The sequence below is a fragment of the Numenius arquata genome, chromosome 12 (genome assembly GCF_964106895.1).
Source record: "Numenius arquata chromosome 12, bNumArq3.hap1.1, whole genome shotgun sequence".
In the NCBI taxonomy this organism is placed as follows: domain Eukaryota; kingdom Metazoa; phylum Chordata; class Aves; order Charadriiformes; family Scolopacidae; genus Numenius; species Numenius arquata.
This window is the reverse complement of record NC_133587.1, coordinates 36,889,369-36,914,172: the sequence shown is the minus strand read 5'-3', so window position 1 is coordinate 36,914,172 and position 24,804 is coordinate 36,889,369. Positions and strand designations below refer to the sequence as shown.

The following is a 24,804-nucleotide window of genomic DNA, read 5'->3' as shown; positions in this document are numbered from 1 at the left end:
GGTTATACACAAACAGACAATTTCAGATTTCCTTAATGTTCTTTTCTTTTCCTCCTTGCAGATAATGAATTCATTTATAGAAACCAGAATGGCACAGTGATTCTGAGGAATGTGGAAACGAACAATTCAACAATATTAATAGAAAACAAAAAAATTGTAAGTATTTTCTATAACGAGTAGCAGAATTTCACAGTTCTCTTGCAGTTAGATCAGTAAAGCAGAAAATGACTTGGGTTTCAACTTCATGTATTGTCAAGGAGAAGCAATGCAGTGGTAATACTATGGGCTATGCAATGGCTGGCAAAGTGAAATTGAACTCCAGCTTTTGTTATTATTCTGCAAGCTCGATTTCTTTCATACTACAGGAAAGTATCATATAGATATTTGAAGCTAGTCTTGCATATCATATATAATTGAAAGATGCATAATTCTCATCTTTGCACGCTTAATAGAAAAGACAATTGATACAATTTACTGTCTGTTCGTGGCATTTTCCACGTTCCTCCATACAAATACTTATTTTTCAATTTGTGGATTTGCTAATTTTCTTGCCCAATGTTTGAAATGTAATTTCAGTGTTGTTAATGAATAGCATTGATGAATGGAAATATTTTGCGTATGAGAGAAACCCTAAGAAGTTATTGGGAAAAGAAGTTAGTAGGTGGCTATTAAAATGAATGAAAAGAAAATAAATCCACAACTGATACAGAGTATTATTTATAATGATGGAAGTGTTTTGTGTACAAAAACCAGACAGCATTGTGTGAGAAGTTAGAACATTAAATGTCAAGGTGCTTTCAATATCTCCTGTAAGAAGTTAATTTCTGAAGTAAAGTGCACTGTTTGCTCCAGTAATGAGATACAAATCACATTGTCCTGGTAAAATTGTCACTTATGCAGTACCTGCCTAAGGTTTTTATTAACTTGGGGTGTTTTTGTTGTATTGTGTCATTGCAAAACTGTAAAAGCAGAGGATAGCTAATAGAGACTTATCTTAATGACCCAAGATCTGCAGAAAACAGCTTTAGAAACTCAAAAGCTAAAAGTAAATCTAAAAAAAACCTGTAAAACCACATTCCAAGGTGATTTTATTTTGCAGCATGAGTACACAACTCATACAGAGCTCAAGTAGTATTAATTCATTTTAATGGGACAAAGAATTTATCACTGAATTATTATTGCAGGACCCAACCTTAATCTTCACATGCTGCCATTTAACCTTCAACCTTTGCTACATCATATATGCAAGCTTCTTTCACCACAGCACAATCCCTTTCTTTACAATTCTGCTAAGGGTAAGGGAATGGGCTGAGTTCCTTTTATGTCAAGATCTGTTGAAGTCAAACTGCTCCCATTTGGCCTGTTTATTCCCCTGTTTTTTAATTTTTGGCATTTGTAAGAAAAGTTCAGTACTACAAGATAATCCTGCTTTTTCATGCTGTGGCCTCCCTAGTGCCTGTTCTACCCTTGCTCCTCTGCCCTCTGGGTAAATAAATCTGAAGAACGTCACCTCCACATTAATCCAAAAAGACGCAATACAAAAGCTGATATTACACCTCATCCAGGAATGTTGTCTTTTACTTTTTCCTTTCCAGCTTTGGGTCACAAAAAAACTTTTGCTACCTTGGCATGTTTTCCTTCCTCTGTGTTATTAATATAACAGAAAATAAAATCTTCCTTCATGCTGACACTGCTGGCTCTCAGGCTCTCCTGGTACCACCCATACTGATCCATGCTGGCCCATCAACCTATTAGATGGCCCAGAGAGGTAGCAGATAGAATCATAGAATCGTCTAGGTTGGAAGACACCCTTGGGATCATCAAGTCCAACCATCTACCCTACTCTACAAATTTCTCACCTATACCATATCCCCCAACACCACATCTAAATGACTCTTAAACACATCCAGGGATGGTGACTCAACCACCTCCCTGGGCAGCCTATTCCAATGCCTGACCACTCTTTCTGTGAAAAATTCTTTCCTAATGTTCAGTCTAAACCTACCCTGTTGGAGCTTGAAGCCATTCCCTCTCATTCTGTCATTAATTACCTGTGCAAAGAGACCAGCACCAATCTCTCTACAATGTCCTTTCAAGTAGTTGAAGAGAGTGATGAGGTCTCCCCTCAGCCTTCTCTTCCTCAAACTAAACAGTCCCAGCTCCTTCAGTCGCTCTTCATATGATTTGTTTTCCAGGCCCTTCACCAGCTTTGTTGCCCTCCTCTGCACTCGCTCCAGCACCTCGATATCTCTCTTGTATTGAGGTGCCCAAAACTGGACACAATACTCAAGGTGTGGCCTCACCAGTGCTGAGTACAGGGGCACAATCACCTCCCTACTTCTGCTGGTCACACTATTTCTAATACAAGCCAGGATGCCGTTGGCTTTCTTGGCCACCTGGGCACACTGCCGGCTCATATTCAGCTGCTTGTCAATTAGAACCCCCAGGTCTCTTTCTTCCAGGCATCTTTCCAGCCACATTTCCCCAAGCCTGTAGCGCTGCTTGGGGTTATTGTGGCCCAAGTGCAGAACCTGGCACTTGCCCTTGTTGAAACTCATACCATTGATGTTGGCCCAATGATCCAATCTATCTAAGTCTCTCTGTAGAGCTTCCCTATCCTCCTGGGAATCAACACTCCTGCTTAACTCGGTGTCATCTGCGAACTTGCTGATGATACACCCTATGTCCTTGTCGAGATCATCAATAAAGACGTTAAACAGAAATGGTCCTAACACTGAGCCCTGAGGCACACCACTTGTGACCGGCCGCCAGCTGGATTTAAATCCATTGAGCACCACTCTTTGGGACCTTCCAGTCAGCCATTGCTTGACCCAGGGGATTGTATGCTCATCCAGGCCGTGTGAAGCTAGTTTTTCCACAAGAATTGTATGGGGGACAGTATCAAATGCTTTTCGAAAGTCCAGGTATACAATATCAACAGCCTTTCCCTCGTCCAATAATCTGGTTATCTTGTCATAGGAGATCAGGTTCATCTGGCAGGACCTGCCTTCTATAAACCCATGCTGACTAGGCCTGATCCCCTGGTTGCCCATTATGTGGGTTTTGATGGCACTCAAGATGACCTGCTCCATGACCTTCCCTGGTATCGAGGCCAGGCTGACAGGTCTATAGTTTCCTGGATCCTCCCTTTTGCCTTTCTTGTAGATGGGTGTTACATTTGCCACCCTCCAGTCCACTGGGACCTCCCCAGTTAGCCATGACTTCCTGTAAATGATGGAAAGTGGTTTGGCGAGCACGTCCACCAACTCTTTCAGCACTCAGATGCCCCATCCCTGGAAACATTCAAGGTCAGGTTGGACGGGGCTCTGAGCAACCTGATCTAGTTGAAGATGTCAGCGAAGGGCAACAAAACTGGTGAAGGGCCTGGAGAATAAATCTTATGAAGAGCGATTGAAGGAGCTGGGACTGTTTAGTTTGAGGAACAGGAGGCTGAGGGGAGACCTCATTACTCTCTATAACTACTTGAAAGGACATTGTAGAGAGGTTGGTGCTGGTCTCTTCTCACAGGTAATTAGTGATAGAACAAGAGGGAATGGCTTCAAGCTGCAACAGGGTAGGTTTAGACTGGACATTAGGAAAAAATTCTTCACAGAAAGAGTGGTCAGACACTGGAATAGGCTGCCCAGGGAGGTGGTTGAGTCACCATCCCTGAATGTGTTTAAGAGTCATTTAGATGTGGTGTTGGGGGATATGGTGTAGGGGAGAACTTTGTAGAGTAGGGTAGATGGTTGGACTCGATGATCCCAAGGGTCTTTTCCAACCTGAATGATTCTATGATTTTATGTCCCTGCTCATTGCAGAGGGTTTGGACTAGATGACCTTCAAAGGTCTCTTCCAACACAAACTGTTCTATGATCAGTCCCCTCTGCCTGTGGCTGTCCCCTGGGTTCCCCACGCACCACTGCCAGCCTTGCTGGCCTTGGGGAGGACTCTCCCAGTGGGATGCTGTGCATTTCCTTGCATCCCAAACTCCCAGTTTGGTCCTTGGGGATCTTTCAAGGACTTGCATCTAATTTGCTAGGTGAGAGGATGAGATTTAAAAGGTAGTGGATGAGCGGCACGTTAGTGGCACCTCTCTTTGACCTTGGTGCACCAGTAATGTATTATCTTGAAACACACAGGAAAGGAGAAGGGATGTCTGCACTATACAAATGATAGGTGGAACAGGAAAAAGGTAATTCCTGACAATTCTGAGATATTTTGGGGTCTTTTCTCGTTAGTAAGACTTACAACGCAGCTTTTTGCAGAACGTAGGTCGAGGTGCATCTCGAAAGCTGTATCATCACAGCATCCCAAAGATTATTTTAACTGGGGAAAATGTGATATTTTTCCTCAGTGTTGTTTTAATTGAGACAGTTTGTCGTGTCTCTTTATAATATTTTGCTCCAGCAGGTATTCACTGTTTATCTCCAGCACTTTGGCCAGTGACTGCAGGGAATGAGAGAGAATTAATAAATTCACATTTATCAGGGTTTTCTACTACCTGCTGCCCACAGCTGCCCCACCAGCCACTGACCAGTAGGTTTGTAAGGAAAATTCTGATTTTTTTAAGATAGCTGCCTGATCTGGGTCACAATGCAGTTATGCTTTCTCTTATGAGAGCATATATGTGCCCACATAACATTTCTGGTGTTTAAAAAGAGATGTGATGTATTATTTTTAAAGACACTTAGTCTGGCAGTACTCTTGATTGTTAGAAACATTGTCATAACAATGAGTTCTAATGTTATTGATTTGAAAACTGAAAAAATATTTATTTCAATGTCTGCTTTATTTTCTAGGTCTCCTTAAAGGCTATTCGATATGAAGTGTCACCTGACCGGGAATATGCACTTTTTGCTTTTAATGTTGAACCGGTAAGTTAATAGATTTGATCTCAAAATACACAGCCAGTGGCGAGCTTTTTTATTTGTTTGTTTTTCCCATTTCTATGCCAGTAAGATGATATTTTAAATTGATTAATTCCTAAGAAACAAAGAATGAACGCCCCTCACTTAGACATTCTGAAAGCATGTCATACTGCCATCTAGTAGAGGAGTAAGGTATAAATTGCACCGTAGAGGAAACACTGTTGTTGCCAGGATTTTATAGACTTTGGGAGGAGGATTGTAAGGACATGTCTTTGCTACGAGGATTTCTATTCCTCTTCTGTGCAATTTTTTTTTCCATGGTGCCTTTTTCTGTCACACTATAAATTTCTTCCCAAGAACAAAAAGCAACTGTCAGTGTCTCCCACAACTGAAATAATACATTAATTATGGTGTCACTGTTCCCAGTGCTGCAGTTAGGCTTGAGCTATCACTTTCATTATAAATCCTTTTCTTCGGAGGATTAGGTATAAATCATTCGTAAGAAATCACTGTTGAGTTACTACTAAGTTTTAGATTAGGGTGAATTTTCTACTAAACTTCAAAAGAGAGAAGTGTAATGAGTCATTTTTAAATGATGAGTAAAGTATCAGACACATGGGAAGCAGTTCTTGGGCATGAATAATATCTATTTTCTTTTTAAATTCTGCTGGTATAAGACTTGAAATGTTAGAATGATAGCTGTGCTGTACTACTTGGATAAACTGTAAGCCCCATACATTTTGTTTCCATAATCTAGAATTGCAACAATTCCTCAAAATGAAGATAATTCATTCACCAGCAACTGTAATTCTTCTTCCATAAAATAAATCTAGTTTCAGCTGCTAACCAAAGGCAATTTGTTGGTCCTTTAGGTAGTCGAGGTTGTGTCTCTGTTGCTCATCTAATTTCTCTGCTGTCATCTATGGAATTATTCCTCACTCACAGGGGTATAAAAGTCAGGAGAACCACAGCTGGTGTTAGAAAAATTTCAAATAAAACTGTATCAGAAACTTTAGGGGTAATTCATAAAGACCTTTTGCTGGGAAATCATTGTTGGTGCAACTTCACTTAACCAAAGCTTAGCGAAATTCCAGACAGAGATCGATGTAGAAGTGTTAAGTTAAATCTAAATATGGGGAACACAGCCTAATGAGCAAGCAAAGCCTTTGCCTGAAAGCCCCCCTGCCCTGTGTGCCTGAGGAGTTTTGTAAAATTCAGTTCTTTTAGTGGAGATTGGCCTTTGGCTGTGGAAGCCCTGTGATGACACTACTCAGGTGCATTGTGCGAGCTGGAAGAGCCCTGAGTAGAGAGGGCTTCCTCATTTCCTCTGAGAATGAGAGAAAAATTCCTATACCAAGAAAAAGTCCTATAAAAAGAAAAATTATAATGAGAGAAAAAATTTCATTCCTAAAAAGCAGTAGTTAGAAAATCCCTTTTTATTCTTAACCTTTACCCATCAAAAGGGCTACACATTCAGAATATCTGCAAGAAGCAAAGTTACAGAGGCTTTTGCAGCCCAGACTTTGCTTGCTGCCTGCAGAGGAACACTTGATGCAGGCAGTGGAGGAAGGGGAGGATGGGGATGGAAAGGGATGGACTGGATGTGTTTCCTCCACATCCTCCTCTCTACATGTCAGTGCTTGCAGATCTGTGGGTTTGGGGTGAAGACAAAACATCATGGGGTTTGTGGTGCTTGAGATGCCCGGCTGGACAGGACAGCGCAGCACAGAGCCAGGTGTGCCCTTCCTCACGCCACATCTTCTTCCAGAAAGGAAAAGCTGAGGTGGCAAGCTGGAAATATAACCTTTGGGAAGATCTGTGCGTTGGACTAGATGACCTTTAAAGGGTCCCTTCCAACCCAATCTATTCTATGATTCTATGAATTCAGGATGTGACTAGACATATGTTCAGTGTAAAAGAATATTGCAAATTGTTAAAGTATTCATATATGAGATTATGATAGCAAGTCTTCTGAAACAAAACTAAAACCCCTCCTTTTTCCTTTAAGATCTATGCTTATAAAGGATACAAAAATTTTTTTTTGAAGAAGCATACTAATAGAGAGGTAGTAAGATTCACTCTTGAATATTGTATCCTTAAGACATGATGGGTGGCTCTTTGTTTATTGAAGTCGCAACAACTGTTAAATTACTTATTCAGCTTTCTTATTACTTGGTATGCAGAATCTGGCTACAAATAATTGCACGTTAGTTAGTTAGATTTTCACATTTTCTGCATTTCAAACTGTATTCTTGGACAAAATTCAAATTATGCTGTTTTCTGCAACAGAAGAAATTGATTAGCAAAGCCTTGGGCAGTTGTCCTTGTTGCAAAGTCAAAAGGAAATTTCAGGAAATGTGTTGGCAAAGGACATTTGTTTTAAGTTTAATTCTACAAGTACTTTCAAAAAGAAACTTCTTGAAACATTGTGGACTGATTTTATAGGTGTCAGAAAGTGTTGCTTTATTTTTTGCCATTTAAAAGTGTGATGCGCTGCCTTTGAATTGTTTGTGAGTATAGAAGTTTTCATCGTTTTTTTACACGGGACAGTTGTGTGCATTTACATATGTGTAAAATTTCTTAATATACATCATAGGAATTAATCATTTGTCAGAATTCTAATATGAATGGGTTCAGCCTCTAATTTTAATACAGGCTAGGAGTAAAAATCAAAATAGAAAAGCATAGTGTGTCGCTCCAATGAAGTGAAATATTTTAAAGAAAAATGCTACAAATAATTTCCTGGCAGTAACAGCTTTCTTCTAAGGCTTTTCTATTTATTTGCACAGGAGCATCTCTGCTCAGTGTTGGGTCTGGGTAATGGCACTGACACCCACATTGGAATAACACAGCCCTGAACTGGCAGACACCTATTTTGCAAAGCTATTGAGGCAACTAATGTGTGTTTTCCTGTTGTATCACTTCATCATCTTAAAGTATCATGAATTAAAGCGTGTTCCTTAAAATATATTTCTCCCAGGAAGCTTGGCAGGTGGTTGTGAGACTGGTGTGGGTACATTGTGGTTAGTCGGGCTGTCAGGTTTCATTCTAAATGCTTTTTTTGCAGTGCTTATATTTACAGAAGTTTAATCTTTCAGGCAGCAATATTCTGGGTAAGCCTTGTGCTAATAGGGAACTTTTCTAACCTTGAACACAGAAGATTTGTTCTTTTTCTGGAAAGGTCATAAAGAAGGCGCCAGGCTTCCTTGTCTTTAAAATACTCTTGCATTTTTTCTGTTGTTTGTTTATTTTTTTGTTTCTTTACACTAGAGCAAGGTCGAACCTGAGGCTGAAACACAGGGTGAAGTTTTGGGAAAGCTTTGGGAAATAAATGCACCTGTAGAGAAACTTTGATTTCAAATCATTTTTCCCCAAAAAAAGTGTGTGGGGCTCTGGCCATAGAGTTTGATGACAACAAAACACGTAGGCAAATGGGGGTTTAACCACAGCATCTCAGCAGAAAGGCTGCAGAGGGTCAAGACTGTTCCTGGTGGTTTCAGATCAAAGCCACTCTTGCCCAGTGCGTGGCTCCACCAGCATTGGCTGGACCAGGTCCATGGTCCCTGCGCACCTTCTGGGGAGACACAGAGGTCTCTAGTGTTTGGGCTAGAATCATGTTTGTGGGTCTCCATGGATTCCAAAAGTGTTTTCCTAAATAGCAAAGTGACAAACCACCTCTTAAATTCGGTAGCATGTCTGCAACTGGGAGAGTGATGGGGTGAGAATAATGATGAATAACCAAACCCTATGGGCTTGTGTAGATTTCTGTGGTTGTTGGAGTTAAGCAGTAGAGTTTGTGTCCTGGTGATAAAAGAAACAGAGGAAAGTAAATGAGGAGAAAAGTGATTTCCTTGAGTGACATGGTGAGACATTAAATAGAGAATATTTAATTGCCTTTATTATGAATAGCTGTCGTTGTAATGCAAGAGAGGAAATAAAGTGGCAGAGATTCTTCTTAAAGCTATTTGTTCTTCATTTCCAATTTACCAGTCCATTACTGTGTTTGAGCTAGTTAAGAGCAATTACACGCAGGAAATCCTGGCTGATTAATATGGACCAAACTGCTAAGTTTCTGAACAGCAATTAGGGCTTAGAGACTTTATGGCTGATACAATAGCTGCTATTACCTATTTTGCAGTTAAAAGAATGCATTTTCATAATGCTGAAAGCTGCAAAGAATTAATCATCATTGTAATTAGAGCAGACCCAAGTATTTTTTTTTTTTAGAGTGGTGAGTTTAGTATTTTTTTTCACTCTGCCTGTTGCCATAGATCTCACGGGAATGGTGGGGCCAGAGGGATCTCGGAAAGACCCAGTCAAAACCCTGGACTTTGTATTTAGAGTATGAATGAAGTAAAAAAGCATTATTTATAGAAAGTAGCATATTATTGTTGTTATTTTTTCCTATTTGTCCAAGTCTTGTTATTATGTGGAATGAACAGGTTTTGTGCTTGTGGCTCCAATTACAACCTCATACTGCTTTAATTAGTCGCGTAAGAATTAAAACAATATAACACTTGTTATTTCCAAAACACTGATGGGTATAAATATTAATGAATCCTCACAACATCCTTTTGAGTTAGGTGAGAACTATTATTATGATAAATATGCCTCTGAAAATTAGACACTATCATAACTACCATCAGTAATACTGCTAATATTGTTGCTATGATATTTATTACTTAACTGAAAAGGATTTACCACTGCTAGAAATAGGATTGCATAAATCTGTTTTCTTTCTTTGGCAATAAATATGTTTCAAATTTACCTTTTCCATTCCCACCCAATGTTGTTTTCATGAGCAATGAAAACGAATAGTGATTACACTATGTAAGGTGAGCACAGTTAGAAAATTTGTACCATAAAATAATGGCACGTGCTTTAGAGATTTGTTTAATTTTTGATGTTTGTTGTAAACTAGTAGAATCTTTGAAGCTTATATTTATAGTTTTCCTATCTTTTTTTCATATGAATGCAGTTTTGAATTTTTGTTGTTCATAAACCAGAATTCCTTCTCTGTTATAAAGCAACACAATATAAGGGCAGTGTTGACTATTATCAAAGTCTAGTGGCTAGAACTATTTTGCCAACATTTTCAAGCCTAAAGCACTATAATTTTGTTTATTTATAAGAATAAGTTGCCCATTATTAGAATAAATAATTGTAGTTTCACTTCCTACATAAAAATAAGAAAAAATTAGTCCTAACAATGTAAAGTTTATATCAATTAAAATATTTTCCTCTTTTTGCATCTGTGCATGTATCTTCAAGCCAAATATCTTCTCTTTTCTCGATTCATCAGATAATTGTAGTTGTACAGTTCTGTAATGAGCAGAAGTCGAGTTATTAATGAATAGACAAGCCACTTATCAAATCTGATGATTTGCTAAATCTTGAGTCTTTTTCGTGAAAAAAACATCTTCAGTTGCTTCCCATAGAATAAATACTACTAATACTGGTCAGCTAATATTTAATATTTTAGTGAAATGCTCATAACTTCTGAAAATTGCACCATTTTTATGAGTGTGCCCATGTGGGGTTTTAGTGCAGTGATCCTGTGGTGCCAGGGCTGAAAGTGAGGGGCCTTCTTTTTTCTCCTTCTTCTTACATATTCTTATGTCCTGATTTGAGTCATATTATTTCAACAGCCAAGATCAGTAGAGTAAATATCCATGTTTAATAATGTGCTTTTTATCCTATTTGTAGTGATAAGGAGAACAGAAGTGCTCCAGCTACATTTACATAACAAAAGCTAAGGCTTGTGCGTCCAGAAATATTGTATTAACAAGAAAGTACTGAGGACATAGGGGAGGTTAATTTTCTGGGTGATAGTTTACTTTGGATTTGAAGCTGAAGCAGCAGCTATTATTTGAAAAAATTTAAAAGACAATAAATTATTTTTTGGAGATGCTGTGGTGGTTTTTTTTTAATTATGAATCTTGTCTACTTAAAATACCCTTTGTGAAAGACTGCCTATCTTTTGTAATCTCAAACCCACCATAAAAAAATTCCCTAATCTGCCATTTTCAATGTGGGCTGAACAGCAGCAACAAGATAGACAAAAGAGGATTTTCAAAGGGATCAGGGAAGGTTGATTCAGAAACGTTTCTACACTTCCATTTGCTTCTCTGCCAGATCTGGAGGTGTGCAGCTCACCCAGGACACCTGCCCTTCACGGTCACCTTGCATTAAATAAGCCAAAGCTGCTAATAAAGAAAGTTAGAGCAACCGGGAGATTTTCCTGAGATGAATCTCAGCTCAGGCACAAGTAGCAATATCTCTGTCAGACATACCGGCGTGCTGAGTTCTTCTGTCGCATGTTGGTATCAGTAATTTGTTCAGCCTAATTAATATTTGATATCTGCAATGGCACAGAGAGAGAGGGAAGTTTGCCACACAACTCTAGAGGGATTTATGGGTTTCAAAACTCTATTACAGCATTGTGCAAACAATGTCTTCTCAGGTGTCCTCAGTTGTGCCTTTGACAGCAGAACCCTTTCGATCACAATATTTTTTTCTGCTGCACATGCTTACAGAATTAAAAATTCTTGCTATGGGAGGGTGGATACCCATTTTAATTGAGTAAACATTATCAGGTGGTGGGAATATTTGTTCTTGCTGCTCAGCAGTCATTGCTCTGTCCAATTTCTGTCACATTGTGTGTTTAGAATATAAATTTTTGTATGCAGACACAGGACAGTGGAGCAATAATTGGTGACAAGTTTAATCCTAGACCTCCCTTTTGAAGGAGAACATACAGAAACTAATTTCATTTTGGTAACTTTCAGGACCAATTTTGGACTAACACAGGGGAAGAAAAGAGGTCAAACCTATTCTTTATTTTATTTGTTTTGGAGGAGCCTCATAGTTCATTTCAAATCCCTACAAAGCTCCAGCAGAAAATGTGTTCCTTTATGTAGCCTTACTCTTTGCTCTTAGAAGCAATCCTTCTGCTTTGGCACAGCCCAGTTTAATTACAGAAAAAATTCCAACTTAAACAGAAAGGTAGAGTGGGGTTAGGCACTCAAATACATGAACTGCAGGGACATTTTGGTAGTTAAGCTCCTTGGGCCATGGGGCAAGAGCTTCCTGGTTAAAAGTAAGGGTCTGGTTTTGTAACTCTAGGTAGAAGCAGCAACAAAAAATGTGGAATGAAATGACATATTCCAAGTCTGCATACTTTTTGTTTATTTTCCGTTCTTAACAAAGGGGAAATGATGGGCACTGAGGAATTGGTGGGTGGAGCCTTCCTGTGTTTATTGTCCATGGAAAAAGGTGTTTGCATGCATTAAATGCAAGGAATCAATGCTCACCACAGTATCATGCCCTCAGCAGATAGTCTAGGAGTGGGACCTTCTCAGTGTTGAAGGAACTGGTGGGGACCTTGCGTTTATCATGGGTAGCCACCATGGTTACTTGTGGCCGGCAGCACTTTCCTGGAGCAAACAATCAACCCACATTGGCATCCCAGTTCTTTAGAATCATAGAATCATAACATCATAGAATGGTTAGAGTTGGAAGGGACCTTAAAGGTCACCTGGTTCCAACCCCCCTGCCATGGGCAGGGACACCTCCACTAGACCAGGTTGCTCAAAGCCCCATCCAGCCTGGCCTTAAACACTTCCAGGGATGGGGCAGCCACAACTTCCTTGGGCAACCTGTTCCAGTGCTTCACCACCCTGACAGTAAAGAATTTCTTTCTGGTATCTAATCTAAATCTCCCCTCTTCCAATTTAAAACCATTACCCCTTTAGCTCTGTTGCTCCCCATTATTGGGGGATGTTTTCAGCAGGAAGTTGGTGCTTATGAAATGATGACCTAGATGCATTCATAAAACACCATATGATGTGTTTGCCTGAGCTGAGAGGCAAAGCTCTGCCCAGCAGGTCTTCTTGCTGTCCTAAGTCTCCATATTCCAGTTTTGCCAATGCATGCTCCCTCTACAGCAAAGGTTTCAGTAAAACTGCACCAAATCTCAATTGCTTACTGAGTCTCCATTCCAGGGAGTGTTTTTTAGTCTGATTATTGCAACAAAATGCTAACTGGGTGAGATGGAGAGCATTAATTAATGCTGACTTCAGCTGCTGTGCCACCTCTGAGCTTTAACTATTTTCTGTTAAAAACAAAGGATTAAACTCTTGCTGTTCTTCTAATAATGGAGATAAATGGGGTTAGGACTGAACTTTAAGCCTCTAATCTGAGCTGGGAGACTTCAATACAAATCTCACAGACATGACTGAGTGCAAAATAATATTTCAGACTAAGTTGGACAGCTTTGCTCATGTAGCAGAGGCCAAAAAACTGTATCCTACATTTATTCACAGGCACAGATACACATCAGTAAACTGAAAAGCAAATCCACAGTTCCAGGGAAGACTAGAGTAATATCAGAAGTCAGAAATAATTAGCCTGTCATGCAAGAGTACATAGGTATATTATGTATCGGTATCAGCTATCAGCAGTCTTCCTCTGTAAATATTTTCTTTAGCAAATGAGATTTTCATCAAACAGAGAAGGGAAAATAAAAAGATTCAAAGCAAAACACTATGATACAAAAATAACTAGTTTTTCTTTGCTTGGATAAGATTAGATTTTTCATTCTGCTTTCTTTTCTAAGTGTATAGGTGATCTAACTTGAACAGACAGACTGGTAGAGATTAATGTTCTAACAAAAACCACAAAACATCTTAAAAACAACCTGCAATTTATTTTTGAATAAAACATAGGAAAGGTAATTGTACAAGTTCTCCTAGATAGTCAAAATCAGATAGAGAGTCAGCAGTAAAAACATTGCAATTTTCTTTTTTACACTCCTATGGGAACCCATGCTAGTGAAACACAGGGGAATCATCTGTGCTTTAATAGTAATGAAATAAATAGATTAGATAATTAAAATAATTAAAAAATAAAATCATTTTAAAAATAAAATAATTAAAATTAGATTAGATATTAGGAAGAATTATTTTACTGGGAGAGTGGTCAGGCACTGGAACAGCCTGCCTAGGGAGGTGGTGGAGTCGCCATCCCTGGAGGTATTTAAGAAGCGTGTAGACGTGGAATTTCAGGGCACGCTCTAGTGCCTGAGATTGTTGGTTTGTGTCTGTTTGTGGGTGGGGTGGTGTGTGGTAGTGGGTGTGTTGTGGGAGGGTGTTTGTTTTGGTTTTATTTATTTGTTTGTTTGTCTTTTTGTGGTTGGACTCGATGATCTCAAAGGTCCCTTCCAACCGTGAAGATTCTCTGATTCTGTAAATGTAGCTATACAAAAATTATTGAAAAAAAAAAAAATAGGTTCCTTGCAACATGCAGAGGCTTCAGAATTACCTTAGAGGCAAGTTCCTTTTTTTAGCATAATTTTGCTTCCTAAATTTTAGGGACAATAAAAATCTCATTTTGTGCGGGATTCTCATAAGTATAGATAGTTATTTTAAAACATTAAGGAAAGAAATATATTAGGATGCAAAATGGGAGAACAGCAGTGTTTTTAAAAGCATTAGAAAGCAAAATCAGAAAGAATTTAATTCTGGTGTTGATGCAGAAACATAGGAAGCAGTCCCAGCCTGCAGGAGTTTATAATCTAATTTTTCTGATTTCCAGTCTCTTTTATTTATGCATTTTTAATCACTGAAATAGGAACAAGGTATGTTTAGTGCCCTCTTCTGGAAAACCAGATCTTACCATGCAGAGCACCCCAATGAAATTTCTGTACTCAGAAATGCAAATCTTCTGATGCAAAAGTTCTCCACTTTAGCTGAGTTACATACCTAAATCCAAGGAGTGTACAGCGCTGTGTTTACCCTGGACAAGTGCCCTTTATCTTTTTAACTGCCTGCAGAACTCTGTTTTTATCAGGGCTATATTAAAACCAATAATTAGTGTTCCTCCTTGGGCAGCTAACGACCCAGATTTGAAAATGGAATCTTCTATTCTCTTTTATTCTCCACTCAAAAAAAAAAAAAGCTTATTCTTGAAAAGGGAAACAAATCAAATCATAGGGCTTTAGTTAGATCTTTAAAAGCACGAGTCCTCAGGTTTTTACATGCAAGGGTGGAAGAGTACCCGTACAGCAATGCCGTAGATGGTGGTGTTGTGAAGAGTTGTACGGCAGGCAAGGAACAGGGGATGCTCTGTGCTTCTTCCTGTCCTGTTTGCTCTCCCCTCACATTTTGAAGAGATGTCCATCATCACCACAGTCCATTTACCCCTTGGAAGAGGTCCACAGCATCACACAGAAGACAGACAAAAAGCGCCACTGTCTCATATGTGACTTTTGTTTATTTTTTCTTATGTCAGAAAATAGAAATCTTGCCTCCAGTGACTTAGATCCACGTGTACATCGAGGTACAGCTCAGAGCCTTCTGATTTCATGTGGAACTAGAAAATTAATCTTTCACTGAACAGAGAGAGCATTTTTGGACTGAGGTCCCTGGCATATATCTGAATACTTTCATTCTCCTTTCACATCCACTTCAGTGTTCTTAAACTTCTGCTCTCTAATGCTTTTTGAAGGTCTCATCCTTCTTGTCTTGGATTCCTTTCTTTGAGTCTTCTAAGAGTGCCCTGAACCTATGACTATCATTTCAATGACAGTGCTAACTTCTTTGTATTATTCACCCCCTCAACGGCTACAGAAGAAAAAGCAATTTTGATATGCTAAGAGTAAATTTTAATAGAAAGAACATGTGCTGTGGTTCTGTAGTTGCTAATTTCTGCCGCTAAAGTGAATTATTTAAAAGTGAATAAATTAATTAGATATACTAAGCATTCAGCCCATTTTCATGGCTTAGTTCTCATGTAATTGCTACAAAGCTGCACCGTTTGGATTGTAAACTTAACAGAAAAGAGGTTTTTAGAATCTTTCCACATCCAGTCTGCCCAGCTCAAGAAATGTTTCATTTAAAGAAGGCATTATCTAATGTTTCAGTAAAAACATTGATTATTAAGCATTGATTTCTCATGCTGCCCTTCAGCCCTCAGACTTATAACGCCAAAGTCAACCAAGGTGAGCGTCAGTCAAGTGAATGTAGATGGGAACAATGTAAACTCCCCATCTGTGTCAGATGCCCTGGGCTGCCTTTATAATCAGTGTGCTCCAGGGAGTAAAACTGAGGCTAAATAGACACCAAAGACTGGTCAGAGGAATCATACCCCAAACAGGCTTTTGGCACCATTGTCTGGGAAGAGGGTGTTGCTACATGCTGTTGTAGGTGCAAAAAGGGTAAATGCTTGTAAAGAATGACTGGAGAGGTCAATGGCAGGGACATCCCTCAAGGTAGACAGCTGCAAAGAGAGTGGCTTCAAGCTGGGAAAATATTTTGGGGAAGGATAACTATAGATAAGATAACTCTAATTTTCTTTCTAAATTGGCTTTGGGCTACTGTCCAAGCCAGAACAGCAAACTGGATGAGCTTTGGGTCTGACCCAATACAGATATTATCATTATGTAATATCAGGTGTATGATATTACGAGAATCACAGTTGTATGTTTTGTGTGTTTGTATGGATTGGAAGGTTTTCTATGTTTCCTAGGTTTGGGATAATTGTCTCCTTCTACAAGTTTTATTTGACCCCAGGCTACTTTTGTACTCCTATCCTTATTACATAATAATGCAAAGTTGTTTGTTTATCTTTTCCTTCTTTTCCTTCGATGTGTTATTTGATATGTTAGAATCGCAACATTAACTTTGTACTAGATAATTCAATTCTCATTTCCAAGTGTCTGAATTGGACTATAGAACAGGCAAGTACAGTGTTTGGAGAATTTCCATGCAGTCTTACGCTACGCCTGCTGCAGTGTGGGAGGGGAACCTGGGAGTTTATATCATGTGACATGAATACCGATAAAAGTTTAAAAACAAGATCAACAACAAAACGAGCTCATTATTCACAACCCCCCGACTTGTAATTCTTAATAACTTGATTGCAGATGCTTCCCAATAACCTGAGCAACAAGCGCACAAAGGCTGGTGCAAAAATCCTACCGAGTGTTTTGTAGCTGCCATTTTATTTACCAGTAAAAAATGGAGCAGTCATCCTTTAAGCCAGTGACTGCAAGTGTTTTCTGGTGCTGCTGGTGCCAGTGGAGCGCTGTGAGGGACAGGTGGCTCGGGAGCAAAAGGAGGCTTTTGTAATTGCTTGGCAGGGCAGAGCTGTATTAGAGTGCAGCAGCAGTTGGCAGATTGGATTAACGCTCTCCTAAGGGCGAGATCTGGCACATGAGCTGTATGTTAATACCTGTGGCCTAAGTTGATTCTGGAGCTGGGTTTGTAGCAAAAAGAGCATCCACTTTACTTCCACCATATCACCAAGTCATAAATCCTAAAGCCAGCTTTGAAATTCCCTTTTGGCATCGTCAGCAGTATAAGGCTCTCAAAAGTGTAATTTGGAAACAAATCTTTTAATAAAGAATTATTATCATGAAACAACTGAGATAGATAATCAGTTTGTGGAACACAAAGTAACAGCATTATCTTACAACACTGCAGTCCATCTATTACTGTAGTGGATGTTGCCATCACACTTTATTTGTGGTTATTTCACAAACTAAAGATGACACTTGTGAAGGAATAACTCCTGGGTTTAGCTGGTTCAGAGGCCTTTGGTTTGGTAGCAGGAAGATCAGTTTTGAATCCCAGCATTCCCCTCGTATATTTGTGGGAGAGATTTACATATTAACTGTGGGTGTTGCCTGCAGCCCATGACCCTGTTACAATTGGCTTGAGCTTGAGTTATGAACGCTTCTAAAATGCAAGTCCCTGCGGCATGAATGTGCTGTCCATTCCCGATGTCACCTTGAGGTGAGATTGCTGCAGCTCCAAGGAAGCCTCTCCAGTGTGGGTGACAGGCCATTCATAGCACTGCATGACTGGAGAGCTGTTCTGGTCGTCCTTTATGCACCAAGGACAAGCTGGTAGACTAAGGCTCCTTCAGGCTTGTATTGCAATGATTTAATTTTCAGTTTTAGAGACTGAAGTGTTAAAAGATTTGAAAAACAGAGCCATGCGAAGACTCTCCCTGATGATCCACTGCCTCTTGTGCTCTTCCACTCTGCATTCCTTATACATAGCATTTTATTCCCTTCTTCCAAATCAATTGCTGAAATTTCTTCTTGATTCTGGAGATACCCAGTCACTGATCCTTGATTGCCTACAACACTGGGTAGCAGTGGAGCAGCTACTTATTCATACTGGTGTGGCTGAGACCCATCGGGTCTCTCTGAGAGATCAGCCACTTAGTGTTGGCTGTGTCATTTCACCCAGACACAGGTATGCTGCTGGGTCTGGATGCTCCTCTTTCCAAGAAAAATGGTTTCTTGCCTTCACGCAGTTGCCATATATGCATTCTCCAGGTGTACGTCTTGCTCCTTTTGCCCGAGCGTTAGTTAAACAAAAGTTAGTTCCTCTGGAATACAGAGATACTTATAGCAAAGGTAACTAGTTGCTAAATGTTCTTTATGTCAGTTGATCCAGAGAGATCACCTTTCCTACTCAAACCTATTTCCCCAGTTTATGCCCTTCCCTGAGCTCCCCAGACCTTCCTGCACTGTGTCTCAGCGTGCACTTTCTGTCATTGTCACCATGTTACACGTGGCTGATCAGCTGAATACGTCGCAGTGGGTAAGAGCATCCCAAATCAGGTGTTTGATAACAGCTGTGGGTTATTTGGTTGCCAGCTGAACCAATGCACAGGAAATGCTCATTGATAGCATTTCATTATGGTTTTCCTAATTTATTAGAGGCACAAAGAGAAAAGCGCAGTGTTCCTTGGAGGGCTGTAGAAACAGGTTGGCACACGGCATGAGACTGTATTAGAAGTACATTGCTTGGGAAGTGATAAAGTATAAAGGGATAATTCAATGTAGAGACAAAAGAGAATTTGATGTCTCAGAAGAAAACAAAATAGGTCAGTATCACAATGAATCTGAAATGTGAGAATGTTGAAAAGACCTTAAATTATATGACTTTATTGATTTCTTGTAATCAACCAAGCTTCACTGAGTGTAGAGTACAAAATACCAGTATGGATTTTGGTGTGGGTTTTTTGGCTTTTTTTTTTTTTATTGCAGTGACACAGAAGGAATAGATAGTGTGTGGTTTTTCAGAGAATCTAATTCCAGGCTGGTTACTATGGAGTACCTATTAGCAATAACACGGTGGTAATACTTTGCTAAAATAGTTGGGCTGGGGATTGTACTGCTGACCAGTCTGTCTCTACTGATAGAAAAAAATGAAAAGACCATTATCTAACTGCCCACAAACCATGCCTCAGCCAGAGATAACCCATTGTGCTCTAAATCACAAAGACATGGGAGAATGAAAGATCAGAAAATGAACAAAACATTACCAAGAAGTTGGTGGTCAGTTACAGGAATGAATTTTTCACCCCTTTGGAGGGCCAGTTTAACATGTAATGGGAAAAGAAGGATTTCTTCTCAACAGAACGGAAGGGTTCAAGTTATTAATCAGTTTTCAGGTTGTACAGCCACAACAAAACCAAAGGTATTATAAAGAATTTTGATCAAGGTAAATGATGTTGACTCATTAAGTGAAAGTGTAGTCTTTGATATTAACTTTCCTCAAAAATACAGAAAATTCTGTAAACAGGTACAGTGACTTGCTTTAATTCTCCACAGAAAACCATAAAGATATACGGCAGTGAGGTAATTTTAGACAGAGAATTATCCTTTTCTCTACTGGAAGATTTATACAAATGACAGTTACTCTGTAAAGATAGCACTGTATTTGCTTATTGGTGACTGAGCAACAGAAGAATCAATGTGATAGTGTGGTTGTGACTGTGGGTCATCCTCTACTGTACACGATACGTGCATGTAGTAGAAGGAAACACAACCTCTGGTTAACGTTTGCTTGTGATTTTCCTTTAGAACCTGTTTTTCCCTCCCATTCATGCCACTGTTAGATAACAGGGTACCAAATATGTGAGCTGTTTTCCAGTGCAGCCCAGCAGCCTTCCCGCATTTTACTTTATTCTCTTTTCTCTCTTAATTTGTCAACTTCAAACCCTGGTTAAATATCACAGATATTAAAGGCCAAATGGCAAACCAGCTTTTACCTGCATATTTTGCATCACAGCATGAGTTACCGTTTAAGGGTGCCAGGACCCTTTTGAAAGGTGGAGTATGTAATTACGTCAAATGTTTGGGATTATTCAATCAGTTTGATATTCATATGTGCATTTGGGGATTTCTCTGCTCGTACCACAAGTAGGAAAATGGGCTATATAATCTACTTCCAACAAATGTCTTTTTAGAGGCTCTTGTGTGGGAAATCCTTTTAATGGATCTGGCAGTTCCTGTTCCACTGGCCACTTGTGCTGTATTTTTACTGTCTTACTGTAGAGTATGAAAGGGAATAGATTATAAAGACAATTTGGGTCTGTTAAGAATCCTGAGGGAATCTATTATTTGGAGATATACTTTATTGTTACAGAATTAAAAGTGATTCCTTTTACCCAGATAACTACTGAGTGATTTATGATTAATTACATTAAAATATATCCTTGCTATTTTCAGACTTTAGCCAGCTGTTATACAGTTTTATTTCTGATGATTGCTGAGAGTGTTCATTTTTAGCTGGGGGCACGGGATGACTTTTTGGATGAAATGTGTGATTCCTGAAAAAGAAGAAAGACACAAAATACTAGAAATTATGTATTAAGCTTTGCAAACTGCTTTGTAACACAGCTTGCACTTTTCCTCTGCCCTGCAGGTGTTCCCTTTCAAACTCTAAATTTTATGAGATTTTTTGTGATTTTTAGATAACTCTTTAAATAACACTACTGCATGAAGGACCAGGTGGATCTGTGGAGTCATTTAGAAAATAGATGCAAGGGAGGTTTTATTCCTGTATTTATCAAATAAGTAGTAATCATGAGATCATGGCAGCCAGTCCACCTGGGTTTAATCTCAGATCCACGAACTGTTTAATAGGCTGAGTGGTAAAACCCTAAATTAGCTCTTTTGGTAGAACAGCCTGTTGGAAGAGAAGAGGATTGGGTTGACTTGAGGAGTCTTCTTCTAAGGGCTTTTGCCCCTCCTTCTTTACTTGTAAGCCTCCTTGAAAGAAAGTTTGCATGTGCGTCTCGTTTGTATTGGTTCAGTGCCTTGTCACATGAACATAAAAGAAAGCCTTTCGATAAATACTGATTGCTGCTGGTGCTAGCATGGTATCAGCCCACAAAGTGTGACAGGAACCAGCACAGAAGATCGAAGCGTAAACTCTTCCTTTTTTCTGATGCTAGTAATAAACCCTCAGCTGGTAGTGTAATCTTTCATGCCAACCCAAAGGGGCTGAAAACATATTTCACATTTTCCTTCTAAAAATTCCCTAATTTCCATCTGAAACCTTTTCCTAATCCTTTGTGAGTTGCACTCGCAGTGCCAAATTGAAAATAATGGTGACAACTTCAAATTTTTAACAAAAAGTTAATGAAGGCAAAGGCCCTGTGTGTCCAACTTGTGTCTGAGTGACAAACCAGGTGACCTGCAGGGGGGATCCTGTCTGTCTTTTTGGGCTTATGTCAAGTATTTGTGCAGTTGCTTTGGGGCAAGAACAAAAGCAATGAATTCTGAATTAAAGTATATGAGTAGTCTGAATAAGTGAGTCCAAATCCATCCTCTCCTTAAATAACATATTTTCTGTGTAAGTAAGCCCTACTGGAATAGGACCTGCATCCTTGGAGATGAAGCAAGCGCTTTCAAGGAGACATTACTCTACCACTCACACCATACTTTGCAGTGATGTGGCACAGAAATTGCTTCCTCCATTTTGTTTCTGTAGCTTGTAGGAACCACAATTTACTTGTTGTTTTGGAATTTGGTGGTGGGGAAGAGGCGGATGCTCTTCTCTGCTGCTATACGTGCAGCATTGTTTGCATTTCCACTGTCATCTGGTCAGTTCCAGGTTTCTTTTGTTGATTACATAAAATGAGGTCAGTGGCTTCGCAACAAAGTGTTGTCATATATAATTAGTCCTGTATTTTTCTGAATTTTAGAGAGATAATTGCCTTTCCAGGACTTAAGTGGAAACAGATAGATCTGTCTCTTAGGTCCGTCATGATTTCAGTGTAAACATGCACATGTTGCAGAACATAATACCGATTGAAAGTAAGCAAGATCTGTGCTGTGACCTGGGATGAGAAGCCTGGTGGGAGAGTGTTTCTGGCACAGTGGTTTCAGTACAATGACTTTTACAGTACTCATTGGTCACAGCTGGCACAGGAGCTTTTGTGAGACAGTTTTGGTAATACCTAGAACCCTTCAGAGCAGTGTCAAACCTGTTCTAACTTATGTTGGTGGGATGACTTGGCACACAAGGTCTACAGAGCAAAATGGTTGCCAAAAAATCTGGTACCTTCAAATATGCCTCTCTACTGAGAGGAGCTGTGTGCTTCTGGGATCCAGCCAAAAAAAACTGGGGCTAAGGACATCAAATCAGTGCAAGGTTTTTCACCACACCCCTTGAATGGCTAAGGGGAATAAAGAGAGTTAATATTGCTATTTTTGTTGGCTAAGCCTCAGAAACAGAGAATTTAAATGAAATTAATACTAACTTTTAAGCATCACCCAATCCCTTTGGATTTCAGAAGAATGCTTGTCTCTCTCCTACGCTTTTCTCTGGTGTGGGGCTTTCCTTCTGGTAAGTGAATAGCTACAGCAGAAATTTAGTTGGGATATTTAGCATATTAAGCAGATATAGTCATCCTCTTGAGAAGTTAAAATAATTTCATTTGTCCTTAAGAACTAAAATAATAATAAATGTCTGATCCTGAAATCTTGGCTTATACAAGTAGTTGTAGTTTACATAAGCAAACCTACTGATTTTAAGGATTTACTTGAGAAAGGATTGCTCCTGTGAATGAACTCTGCCAGCGTCAAGCCTTTGAAGACTACATGCTACTGGCACAGCAGATGTGAGATATTTTAGTCTGGCCAAAGACCCAAGAGGGTGACAAATGCTATTCAGAAAATAAAGGATTTCTTTGAGACTCGTGCAATTTTTTGTTTTCTCCACTCCTAAATTGTCTCAACAGAGAAAATCTTTTACCTTGGTCTCCATTAATGACTCCAAGACAGCTATAAACTCTCCAGCGTGGCTGCAGGGGCTCTGTACCACAAGCAGGAACATCAGCAGATGTCCTGCTCAGATCTTCCCTGGCTATTTCTTATTCCTCCAGCCAACATTTCTTTATTTTCCCCTGAAGGCCTCTGTTCATTTTGGGAGCTGGCTTCTGCCTCTGATAGCTGACATCACAGCATGGCTTGTCACCTTGAACACCAGTCTTTGCCTCAGATCCCATTTTATGTGTCTACATAATTTTCCACATCCTGCTGCCAGGATATTTGCTGACAAAAGTTGCTCAGTAGTTAATGGCAACGTATTGTTAAGTTGTTCAGCTCTGTAGAAAAATTTACTCTTCCAGTGCATTTTCTTTAATGAATTTTAGCGGTTTTAGAACTTAACCAAAGCTGGAATAAAATCTAAGGCCCCATGCATCAGCCAAGTCTCCAATATCAGCATTATAAGATTCAAGACTCTTCGGTATGATTGGATGAAGATGCGATAATGGTCATTTATTTGACATCATCTGAAACAGGTGGACCTAAAAAGGACACCTATTCTAAAATAAATGCTATCTTGCAGTGAAATCACTTGTGCTCCTAGACCTCCCCTGATACCAATACACCGGAGACTCACCTTGCTGAAGGAGTCTTTATGTATCTGAATGCCTAAAATGAGATATGATTTGGGTATGTAACCTTTACATACATATTACAAGGATGATGTCCTTGTAATGAAGGGAGTGAATTGCACAGGGGAAGAAGGGAATCACATCAATCTGGCATTAGTCTCTGCATTTCATAGGTAGAAATCCAGGGCTTTCACCTCTATACACTGGTGGTAGCTTTTTTTTCTGGGGGTTCATGCAATAGTGTAAGGATTTAATGTTTGAATTCAAATTATAACAGAGAAGTTTGTTTTAATGTCTACAGGATGATGTGCCTTGTGTTTATCTGCCTCTCGACTGAGCCCCCAAAAGATGTAAGCCTGTTACAGACACCATTATGCAGGCTTGCCCTATTGCAGGGTAGTAAGTCATGCTTACTTGTCTGTGATGCTAATGGTGTGCTTGGGATGGCCACTGCTGAGTTTGGCAGCACCATCCAGGATATCTCATGGTTTCTTGGAATAAGTAAAAGCAAAATAATTGTGCAAAACTGGAGGTACCTAGGAAAAATAATTTTGATCAGACAAACCTGATTGGTGAAGCAAGTATTCAAAAAGTTCCTCCTTTGTCCTCTGGGATAGGATGTTTTATGAGAGCTACTGGAGAACAGGTGGCTTAAAGATTCAAGAAGTCAAACGAAATGATTGTTAGGAGACTTATTTATTTAGTAGCATACAGTAACAGGACAGAATTACAAAAGTGAGTGCCTATATAAATGTGTATAAAGTCATTCATATTTAGACTTTTCACATTAGTGCCCCGACTCTTGTGTTGCTCAGCATTGCTCACCTTGAGCAACCACAGACCCCTGTTAAGGATTGAGTTGTCACTACTGGAAAATCAGTCCACCAACTCCTAAATTGCTGACCTTGACTCTGGTGTTGTTATTGACTACTTAGAAAACAAGTAATAAACTCTCCCTTCTGAGGTGACCTGCCATGCAAACTGATGAGCTCCTCCTCAAGGCCCAAAGGGTGCAAATTGATATGAAGATGCAATATAGCAGTTCAAACAAATGTGAGGTCAACTTTATGCCCTAAGTCAATAAGGTTTCATTTGCTGGCTGACATGGGTCTTACAACCACTCTGAGATCACCCAGTAACACTCCTTGTTTCATTTATGTGGGAATAAAGCAAAAAAATATTCATTCTATCCCTGTTGTGTCTAGTTATAATGATGGCGAATGTC

General features: G+C 39.5%; 1 protein-coding gene across 1 annotated transcript in view; it reads left to right on the top strand.

The window, feature by feature from the left end:
* Positions 1-24,804, top strand: part of DPP6 (dipeptidyl peptidase like 6) — a 410,215-nt gene that overhangs the window by 267,801 nt on the left and 117,610 nt on the right. The window contains exons 4-5 of the mRNA XM_074157769.1: positions 62-156; positions 4,803-4,877. Of these exons, the coding sequence (XP_074013870.1) occupies positions 62-156; positions 4,803-4,877 (170 nt within the window). The remainder of the gene's footprint in view (positions 1-61; positions 157-4,802; positions 4,878-24,804) is intronic.